The sequence below is a fragment of the Ruditapes philippinarum genome, unplaced genomic scaffold (assembly GCF_026571515.1).
Source record: "Ruditapes philippinarum isolate M1 unplaced genomic scaffold, ASM2657151v2 ctg1887_1_1_1_1, whole genome shotgun sequence".
NCBI classification, from domain to species: domain Eukaryota; kingdom Metazoa; phylum Mollusca; class Bivalvia; order Venerida; family Veneridae; genus Ruditapes; species Ruditapes philippinarum.
In genome coordinates, this window is record NW_026860160.1 from 171,553 (window position 1) to 183,356 (window position 11,804).

General features: G+C 32.6%; 1 protein-coding gene across 1 annotated transcript; it reads right to left on the minus strand.

Moving 5' to 3' along the window:
- Positions 1–542: 542 nt before the first annotated feature.
- LOC132759087 (arachidonate 12-lipoxygenase, 12R-type-like) lies at positions 543–9,801 on the minus strand. The gene is made up of 7 exons (XM_060750812.1): positions 9,646–9,801; positions 6,108–6,324; positions 5,095–5,288; positions 2,788–3,052; positions 1,491–1,889; positions 963–1,269; positions 543–893 (listed from the first exon to the last, which is right to left on the minus strand). The coding sequence occupies exons 4-7, from the start codon at positions 3,024–3,026 to the stop codon at positions 543–545; spliced, it is 1,296 nt and encodes a 431-aa protein (XP_060606795.1). The 5' UTR covers positions 3,027–3,052; positions 5,095–5,288; positions 6,108–6,324; positions 9,646–9,801.
- Between the last annotated feature and the right edge of the window lie 2,003 nt (positions 9,802–11,804).

Genomic DNA, 11,804 nt, shown 5'->3' on the forward strand with positions numbered 1-11,804 from the left:
ATTTTCAGTTCTTTTTGCGTTATCGCGGGATCCAGTTTTGTGGACGGACGGAGTGACGGACTGACAGACAGACAGACGGACAGACAGACAGACGGACGAAGGGTAATCCTAAAGTCCCCTCCGGTTAAACCGGTAAGGGACTAATAAAGTTAAACCCAATTATGGCAATATGTCAAGTTATTCACGGACCATTAAACTTGGATGGGCAAAATGTCCCTTCATTTCAAGTTAAAGTGTCAATCCTGTTTCTCTAAATTAATTTGTGATTCTCCATCAACAACAACAACAACAAAACAACAACAACACCAAACCCAAACCAAAAAAAAAACCCCAATATATTATCGTTTAGAACAAACTTCAAGGATATATTCAAAGTTTCAAGTTTCACACAACTAATGTAATACTAGTAGTTTGAATCATTCTGTCCATGTGTGCTCAGTTATGACAAAATACATGTACATTTGTACTAGCAATAATTCACATGGTTATAATAGTTCTAATTAATATTTTTCCTAGAATATTTGCATGCTACTTTATAGCAACTAAATAGCAATAGAATTTGGGACACGCTTTGGATTAAGAGCCCAGTACTTTTCAATTTTTCTGTCCTTATTGTTTTTCTCTTTGTTTACTTGCGCTATTTTTGCAAGGTCTGCTTTGAACTCATCAAGAATCTTAAGCGCTTTGACATCAGTTATATACTGAACTTCAAAGTTCCCTAGCGCATGCGTGTTGTCAGTGCTCAGTGTGTCTGTTATAACCAGCGTGTGTCGTACGTTGTTACTTTTTGTGGAAGATGTTGCATTAAGATTCTCCTCTTTCAGTTTGTCTTTTGTTTTTGGTGGAATTCCCGTAAGGTTATCGAAATTTGGTGGGAAGGCGTATTCCTCATACTGCCGGAAGTTGACAGCTGCGTGTTTAAGCACTGCACGTAAAAATGATACTTGTCAATGTAGGCAAACTTGATTTTTTCTCAGTAAATTTGTCATCTTTTCCAAATACACGAGCATACCAAGACCTTGTTCATCAACTGGAGCAACCATTTCCTTCCTCCATTGCTGAAGCTCTTCGTCATTCAGAACTTCCTTATCCGAGGCGTAGTAAAGATTAATGTATTTCTGTACATATTTTAAAATTGCGTTGTAAATCTCCATCGCATCGTCTCGGTAGTAAAAATCGGGCAAACAAGAAGAGCCATCTAAACCGCGTTCTTTTATGTCATTCGGCAGTGTACCGTCAACATCCAATCGCCAAGCTTTTATTTTTCCGCTTGGTCAGTTCAGTCGCTCCATCTCTTCCAATATTCAGCAGCTCTACAAATATATCCGTTCTTGCCTAGTAGCAATGGAATTCCCGTCCAGTTTATGCCAATAAGGTAAAGGAAATGGGGCATCAGTAGCTTATAGATCGGATGTGTTTTTGTACATTTGCCTGTGTGTTATCGCAACGACTCCTTCCATCTTCAAATGAGTAAATCCAAGATGTGTGACGGATTCGTTGATAGTTGGTCATCTGCGACGTTGAACCACATCTTAGCTAGAACCCATGTATATTCAGGATCACTCGGCAGAAACACAGGGTTATCGACACCTGGCTTCTGAAATAGTTGGATAGCGATCGGTTTAAGAGTACCATCATTTTGTTGATAAAAAAGCGCAATGGGACTGGTCATGGTAAAGCCCGACTTTATTGGTAAACCATCCATTATCTCATAATCTATTATGAAGATACGATTCTTTGTTAAGGCATCCTCCAAACTCATTTCTAGAAAAGGCTTCAGCATTTCATTGTTGACGGGAAGTTTTGAGGGAATCTTCGTGCAGAGGTGAATAACGTCAGGATTTACACCCATCAGACGCTGCATTCCAAATAATTTATCGTCTTTCCATCTAAAAATAAATATCAAAACATGAAATAATTTCATATCTTTTCATCTATAAATATACCGTCGTTGCGTCCTTGTCGACAATGTCATACCATCAATATTACGTTTTCTTTCTTCTTTTTCATAAATTTAAACAATAACCTTTAACATCGTGTAGATCTACTTTTTAAATTTAAATAGCTCTGTTTCTTCCTCAAATGCATGTATAATATAATATTTTGTAGATACTTTGAATGATAAAGAATTTTCTTTACACATTTAAGGTTATATACATAGAGTATACACATTTTGACAGATCGATAACTATTTCATATTTTGTTTTGTGGTTTATTGTAAAAATAAGCAAGAGCAAGCCTAACAAGAACAAGAATGATTGCTCACTAAAACTCCCGTTACATCAAAAATACTCGAAGCCGCAATTTTTGCCAAAACAGTATCATTTGAACGAGCGTGCTTCAGCGGTAACGTTTAACATAGTCACATTTTTTTTTTCAAATATAAATTGATTAATACAATAATGTAATATGCGTGAGTTGTTTTATCACTATAAAACTTGAAAATGTTTAAAACTTTTTCCTTCAGGAAAAAAAGTCAGAACAATCAATACATGTATTGAATTTTTTATTAAAAAAACCACATACATTTTCTATTTATATCGTTCTGATTTGTCCAGTTTTATGTTCAACCATGCTTCTTCTTTTAATATATCGAATATATTTTATCTTCCATCCAAATCAAATATTCAAATTGAAAAACAGCTCAGCACCACATGTTTTATATTTGCTTATGGTCCATCCTTGTTTCTTTATAATTAAAAATACACGTAAAGAAAAGATAAAGAATGCTGAACTATTTTCCTTTACCATCTAACTATAATATAGATATATAAGATAAATATTTACCTTCGTAAGTTTGATGGTTTCGGGAAAACCGTTCCAAATACTTTCTCCATATCTTCAAATGATTCAAACTGCCCAGATGTAAGTTCATCCCATTTTGCTACTGCTTTTAGTGAGAGTAATTTTCCGCCTATTCCAAATGCTTGCGTTGCAAACGAAAATGCTTCATTTAGTGGAAGTTGTTTTACGAGAGGAGGACAGCCTTGTAGTCTTTCCCCTGTCAGTTCATAGAGCTTTCGCATCTCATTGAGTTCACGTTTTCTTTCCTCTGAAATTATTCAAATTATTGTTCATTATCCCCAAGGCGTAATTTTGCAAAACAGTCGTCATCTCAAAGCTATTAAGTAAATATGCTATTTATTTGCAGTGCATGATAATATTTCAAAGTAACAAGTTTACCAAAGCATATTTCTTCAGTCTTGATTGTAAAAGAAGTTTCAGCAACTTATACTTTTTCACTCAAGTCCGCTTCCTGAAGCTAACCAGTACAGGTGTCAAATAAGAAATGCTAGTGACCCAATACAATGCAAAACGAAACCATACAATACAAAACAATACGATACAATACAAGAAGGGCTCAGACCGCAAGCCCTTATTTTAGAAGGACTTAACTAGGCGTTTGGGCCTGTCGAGAATGGAAACGTACTTCGAGAAATTTATACTTTTATCTTAACCAATAACTTGTGTGCAACATTCAAATCATTCGCTCACTCCGTTTTTACAGAATTATCATTTTATTGTGCAAAATGTTCTAAAACTGGAAAGCGTTTAAACACCTTTTGCCAATATCAAACCGAGAATAACACTTCATATCGATTTTCATTTTAATTCTGAGGATAGACCATTTCTTAGCCTTTTTCACATAAATCTTTCTTCAAGTGAAAATTTTCAAATATTAAGTCCTCAGTGAAGTTTCTCAAAGGCTATAAGGGGGAGGGGGTGGTGCAATGGAGGGGCAAAAAAAAAAACAGAAAAAACATAAATACAATAGAAAAAAAAAAAAAAAAAAAAAACTACAACAACAAACATTAAAAAAAAAAAACAAAAAGAACACAAAAAAAAAAAATCGGAATAAAAAAAAAAGACCAAAAATATTGAAAAAAAAAGAAAGTAAAAACAGAACAACAAAGGGCGCTCAGAATAAAAAAAAAATAAACAACAAAAGAAATCAATAAAAAAAAAAAACCGAAAATGAAATAAAAAGAAATAAAAAAAAAAAAATAATCAATCAAAATAAAAAAAAATAAAAACAATAATAAACAAAAAAGAAAATAAAAAAAATTAAAAAAAAAAAAAACAAAAAAAAAACAAAAAAATAAAAAAAAAAAAAGAATATAATTTGGGACAATGGTTGTAATATAGGATCATGTCTTTTGTTTGTAGTTTAGTATTATCTTGAAATATACATCTTCGAATTACACAATCAGCCGTAAAATAATGTTACTGCGTCAGCAACGTCACTCCTGATTATGATTGTATGAACTTTGTGCATGTGTTATAGAACAATATGTGCAGATTTGCAATAAAATGACACCTATTTAAGTATAACTTTAGCTATAATAAATATACCAATTTGTTGAAATGGGTTAACCATACATGTACCTATATACAAAAGGAATGCTGTAGTTTTGCGACTTAAAAGGATCGATGCTGTTGCATTTCTTGGTGTGTAAAGCATAGAACGAGGGATGATCCAGAATTACACGGAATTTGTTTACAATCCTGATGAATTTAATGTTTTCCTCATCAAATTTATATCTGCTGTATGTAAAATTGATGTTGCAAAATATGATTGATTTAATGGCTATCAATACCGTCCTATGTCGCCTTAAATAACCATGGAAACGCTACAGCGGCGCAGCTCAAAGAACGCGACGTTCGTTGACATCTATAATACACCAAAAGTGTTTGATACAAAAATGGAACTTGAGCTTGGCGTAAAACTCAAAAAACGTCATGCTAAAATTTCACATCATTTGAACATTGGATTTTTGTGCAATCAAGTTTGAAGGTTTGTAGTTGCGACGTGTATTTACTAAAAACGTCGTCATTAAAGCGTCAGGAAAGCGGCACTTTCATAAACATTTGTCGACTGTCCGAATAGTGTCCTTCAGAAACATCTTAAATGACAAACGAAACCCGACACAAGTATTTTAAGTCAACAAAGGGTTAGGTTAATCATACCTAATTTCAAAGTGAATAAAAAGGGCGATAAGTGGGAGAAAATAAATGCATCAGTTATACAACTTTACAATAGTTTTGGAAATGCAATTTCTTTATTAATACATTAACCAAGTAAGTAGAAAATACCTTTATTTGAACTCTTTTGTGGCAGTGATACATCGTTTGTTCTTGTAAGTTTGATCACATTTTATGTTGGTGAATACTGGAAATACCGATTTTGCTCCTGTTTTTTTGTTAGTTGTTGTAATTCTGTCAATTTTCCACCCTTTCTCACCAATCATTGTACCACCACGGATCTCGATCTCATCAATCACGTCAATCTGCAAAGTCGATTTTGATAACATAAGATTATATACAAAATGTCTACCACTATCAACATCAGACAAATTTATAAGGTCAAACAAATTCATGTTTGAACCATTCTCAGTGTCTTTAAAGGAGGGTTAAAGTTTTTCCTATCGCATTTAGACTGTGGAAGCAGAACTATGTCTTTGCCACTTATAAGATAATTATAATTCTATATAAACATTCAAATTACAAATGAATTGATGCGCAAGTCATTTGTATCCCCATCCTAGAGAAGAGCGGGTGCTTTGACTTTTTGAATGATCATTTTACCCATGTAAAAGCTTCCTTGCCCCAGGACAGTTTGAAGATCACGCACGAAATAGCACTGTACTGCAAGATGAACAGTTAATCTTCGCTTATTTTTTTGAGCCCAAATCAAAAACCGTCGCATTGAATTTGCAGTGTGGTGACGGGTTAATTGTAATAACTTGGTTTATTTATCTCTCCTATTATGGCCCGTGGATTTTGGAGAGCTGAGAGACGAATTAGTTTATAATGGCGCTTTGGTATTGTGAGACATGAACACAAAACTATTTTGATACACACAAAACTGGTTTTGATACGTCATCATAACATTCAGCGCAGATATTGCTTTCATTTCAACAACTTTTTAACATTGTAAGACACGTTTTTTACCCACTTCAAAGAAATTGAACGGATAAAATATATAAAAATGTAGAAACCAGTATTGTTCTCCTTGGAGAACCAAATCTATAAAAACTTTGGCAACATCGACATCTACTTCGGGTGATAACAACCAGTGATAATACTTCAGCACAGCAAACATTTACCTTTGGTTCAACCACATCGAATGTAGTAGTAAAACCTCTTTCAAAGTTGTCAGGAAAGTGAGCTACAGCAAACTCTTCTTCGTCACCCTCTTTGCCATTGCCTCGAAACCTGATATTTATTATACCCCTGCATGCACCTAGCGGCTTATCGCCAGCCTCAATGTCAAGTGTATATTCATGTTCCTTTTTAATTGTCACTTTTGATAAACTCTTCATCCTGCAAGACATGAAATGGGTATTATGTTATGAAATGTCTGTCCTGTAAGCTCAAAAGGGAACCTATCGATAAAATCGATAAAATTAATCGAAGGCTGGTTTATTTAACCCTCGGGCAAGGTGTAATTTCTTTGTGACAATTGATTTAAGATACTGATTCCAACTTAGCCACTGATTCAGAAATTATGTGGGATAAATAGTCGGTCACCCGCGGAGAAATTGGTAATTGGTAGTTTGTTATAAGTATTTTTATGACTCAGAGGATATTTGTTTATTTTTGTGAGGTTTAAAAACGGTATAAGAGAAGACTATTTTTGAAGTTCACGAGATGAAATAAAATAACATCTTACACAACAAACAAACAATTTTTCTTTTAATTGGTAATAATAAAAAGTCAACGTTAAATGGCAATTGTATTATTTATTTTATATATAAAAAGAATTATCGCTTGTTTTTTAATAATTAAAACAAACAATTCTAGAAGATGTAAATGTTACACCATACTAATGATATGATATTAAAATGTTTCCAAATGCCATCAAGAGCAGTTTTGTATATGGAAAGAAGTGTTCTGATATTGCTTTTCGGTCCCGTGTTCAGCGTGCTTTCTGTTCCTATTGAAAAGTAACTTACTAATGGCTAACACCCATATGTATATTGCTTTTCAGGCTTAACATTTTCAATTTTGCCGTGTTGGGCTTTCTTTAGGGATTCTGTATTTATCTATTTTATGGTCACATCCGTGTTATTTGTGCCGTGTGGCGGCTGTAAAAAGTCTCCCCGTACATTTAATCAATGATGTTATATTTTCGATCCTTGAAGATCGTTCAGCACGACATTATTGTTGTGCTTGTGGTATTTTTAGTTTCAACTTTTCGGCATTTCCTATTTGGGTGGTTCCAATATTCCTACTTGAATAATGTTGAATCACCCTTAGGATATGTTGCCTGCTTTTTAAATTTGTCTTTTGACGTCTTATCTGTGATACGCAGGCTTCATAACCTCTGATCCCCTTTCAAAATTCCATTTTATTTAGTTCCGCCCATTGTTTTCTCGTTTAGGGCACACGCTTTTTATTACTTGGGGACCATACGCCGCTTTTCATGGAATGGCACGAAAGTGTCACATTGAAGGTTCCATGATAACCGCCGTATGAACACATCTACGGATGTTTCTAAATTCAAAATTTTACTATTTCACGTTTAAATGTTGAATTCTACTTAAGCCGGTGCTAGGGGGCGTGGACGGTAACTTGCACTTTCCAGTACCGTCCATGAACAGGCTCAATCAAACCGAGCCTGCAACATTTTCAATTTTGCCGTGTTGGGCTTTCTTTAGGGATTCTGTATTTATCTATTTTGTATGACAAATGATTACTATATTGAAATTGTAGCAAGACACCAAAAACATAATTAGCTTTTTTTAGAAATAAAATGGTAAGCGTTTCTGAGGCATAATTGGCCTTTAAAGGGAGACACAGGCAAAATTTTCATTTCTTAGTTTTGAATATTTCATTCATTATTCTGTAAACGCTCTCAAAATGAATGTATTAGACAGCCAAAGAAACAAAACTTTTCTTCATATAAAGAATAAAATTGTGGTTTTCTAACTTGACCCGTGTGGGTCAGGTTAGAGCGCTAGAATTTCACAAAAGTTATCACAGTGAACTCTGGAAACGTTAAAAAAACATGTCAAATGAATGACTTAGACTTGTTTCAATCATACAATATCAACACTGTCTGTTATTGTAACTTCAATGGTTTGTTCAAGTCACCTGACTTATTTTCAAACTATTCGGTGATTCTATTGGCGTCCACATTTTGTTCAACATATATAGATATATTTACGCTTTAAACCAAACATATATAGAATTTAAACAGAAATTCATTCTGAAGCTTTAATAAATGTCATTCTAGCGTGATTTGAGTGCATTAGATCATTTTAATACTTTTGTCATTATTTTGCCTGAATATCCCTTTAATACATATATCGTATCATAAATTGTTATTGCATTCAACGTCAAAATAAAGTTTTAAACAGTCTTTGTCATTAAACACAGATTTTGATCACGTAGAAAATATTAAATAATAAGTGAATCAATAATTAAAAAAAAAAACAACAATTTTCAATGAAAGACGCGATGATATTGTTATTAAAAAAATCAGAAATTAAAAACGCTATTTGGTGATCAGTAAAATGAATAAATTGACGTAAGTTTAATCTTTTTGATTTTTTTTTTAATTTAAGTTGTTTATCAATATCGGCTTTGCTCTGCTCAAAACAAAAGTCAAAGTCAAATAGTTTATTGGCATAAACATTTTACACGTTCATTGCCAAGTTTTATGAATGGCGGTTTATAATTTAACATTGTACATAGAAGTACATTCATTAATTTTGTAAATAAATATATGTGCAAAACATAAATAATAAGTACAAAAAAGTATAATGATGAATTTGACATAGAATTGCAAAAAAATAACAGGGAAAAACATTGTTTTTTTTTTTTCATTAAAAAAGAAAATTCTTAACAGGAACAAGACAGTATTTCTTTTTTTTTCAAATGATAAGTTAATATATTTAGCTAATTTTATCATTACGTTTTTCAAAGGAGAAGTCAAAATTACCAAGTTCCCTATAAACGACAATATTACGAACTCCTAAAATCTGTTTGATAAACGCGCTCTATGTCTATGTGATGAAATACCCAGATTTCACATCCATATGGCAATACATGTATTGGTAAAACCATTGATTCAAAAAGTGTTCTTTTTAGTAACATCAAAATAAACTACATCAAAAAGAGAATTTAGTGAAACAATGTTTTTGTCGTTTAATATTCTTTAAGTTTGATAATAGCTTCCATTTGCTGATAATGTAACACCTAAATAAGTAATTTTATGTACAACCTTATTTTTTCATTATAGTATAAGAACTGAACATTATCATTTCTGTTGCCGGTATTGAAAACCATTTTTTAAAAGTCGTATCAACTTAAACAGTAGTGGTACCAGATGGAGAAAACAAAATAGAAAAAAAAATAATAATAAAGAAAGATCTTCTTCACCTTAAAAGATAAATCTGCCTTTTTGAATGAATACATTGAATGTAAATAAGAAGTTAATTATATCTAAAAACGTATTTTATGCATTTATAAGATCTGTTTAAAGTTTCAAACTTGTATCCTATATTTGAAATAAAAGCGTAAGTTATTTTTCTTCAACGCGTATAAATAAAATTCATTTATCGGTTAAAAATTATGAAAACATGTACCACTAATGTTTTCGAAATTTTAAATAAATTATAGAAATAAAATAAAACATACCTTGCGGGCTGACACGTGGTACTCAAATATAAGCTCTGTCTTCTCTAGCGCACAAATGTCATATCATACAAATATATAAGAAGCATCAAGCGAATGGAAATGTCTGTCCCCTCCAGGTCAACCTCTTTTATACGGAGGTAATGTACGAGGGTTGGTAAAAAAATATCGCGGTAAGATGCTTCCTATTTCTTTTTTAACATATGATATTCATGAAAATTCTACTGAGTCGAGATTAATTTCATACAAGCATTTATCATTCTTTGCTCAATTTACACATTTGATTACAAAATTACACGCCCTTTAGAAAAGTACCCGTCTAAAGAAAACATTTTTAAGGTTGACACCAACAAAATAATTTATGTCGACTTAAACTATGGGCGTGTGAACAAATCTGCGGTTATTTCCAAATCCTTAATTTAAACGTTGAAATCTGGTGTTACCGGACATTCCGAGACTGCTATATGATAATTGGAATATAAATAACAACAAAATATATAGAACCAAGATTACCATATACACACCATGCATGTCATGCTGCTTGATCTTACGTATGGACGTATAGAAATACTTTTTACAACAAGCAGACGACACAAACAACGCTGATGTTATACTTAGATACGTCGAATGAGAGGCGTTTAAGGTCCCCTGGCACACCATAATTGAAACTGTTGCAATAACTTGTTCCTGTACAACAGTGCTTCTACATGACTCATACAGTCGAATAGTTTAATATGAAAATGTCGTTATTTAGAAATTAGTTAAACCGCAAACGTGTTTCTTACGGCGGCAAGACACTTCTTGACTTATGAAGAATGATAACACTTATCTTTCAAGGCTGGCGATATTGATCGCTGGTACAATTTTCATTTGATTTTAGCAATCGTTGGTAACTATGGGAGAACAATACTTCCGATTATGACTCGATTTTTGTAATATGTATATGTTTGTCATATATTCCATTTTTTAGACTTAGTAAACAGTTACAGAGATATTACTGTCAGAATTTGTCTTGTCTTACGTTGTGACGATAGGTCAATAAATTAGGTAACACACGTATCCACAAACATTTTGATCACCCCTGAGGTTTTATGTTGCACAACTAGTACAATACTTATAATATATATTCAAAATAAACTAACATGAATGATTTTTAATAAGCCGGGGATTTTTTGTTGTAATTTAAAATTTTGCAGACACCAGGAAGTCAAAATACCGGTATATTATTACCTTTTTACACTACTACCGTCGCAATTCCCACTGTCATTTCTGTAACTTGATCAGTTTAATGTAACAATAACCAACTTAATTGTAGGAGCGATATCTAAAACTTCATCATTTACAGGGTTGCACTATTTTTTTTTTTAAATTTAGAATGCGAGCGATTATCACCTTTTACCGACGTTTTACATTTCTGCTGTTCATTATCAATAGTGGAATAAATGCAGAGCTGTTAAATCGCACACGTTAATCGGCGTTCTCTTCTGCATTTAAATATGGTATAATCAATGGCATTTGCTGCATTTTCATCGGTAAACATTCAGCTTATGAAATATTTTTGTACGTTTAGAAAAATTTCATGTACTATCAAGCTTATTTCAATAAAAATTTAGCAATATGATTCAAGTTTTGTCCATAACAGTGGATAGAGCTTTTAGAAACGTTCCCCCTTCTACGCATTTCTTCATTGAACGACTTAGTATTGTCTAAATGAAAATTCAATCTTTGATCATCTTGATCCATTTTTCTGTTATCTGTTTCTGTAATAAGTCAATGATCTGTCTGATCTGCTGCTATAGCTGATAATTGTTTCATTTTAAGGTTCTAAAAATATAAGGATTTAGTTTTTTTTTTTGCATGACGGGAATTGAAATAATTTTAAGAGATTAATGTTCCGTTTGATGTCGGCATTGACCAGTAACTTGTGTGCGACATTTCAGGTCAAGTGCTCGCTTCGTTTTTCCAGAATAATTATTCTAAATGTGAAAAATGACTAATGATTAAAGAAAACGTTTTAATGCTTTCCACTCAAATCGGGCAGAAAAAAAAAATAAAAACATGATTTTCTATTTTCTATTTATTTCTGACTTTATATTTTAATTATCTTTCTTTTTTATTGCCTCCAGCTGATTTATGAAAGAAATTCAAAATATTTTTTCAGG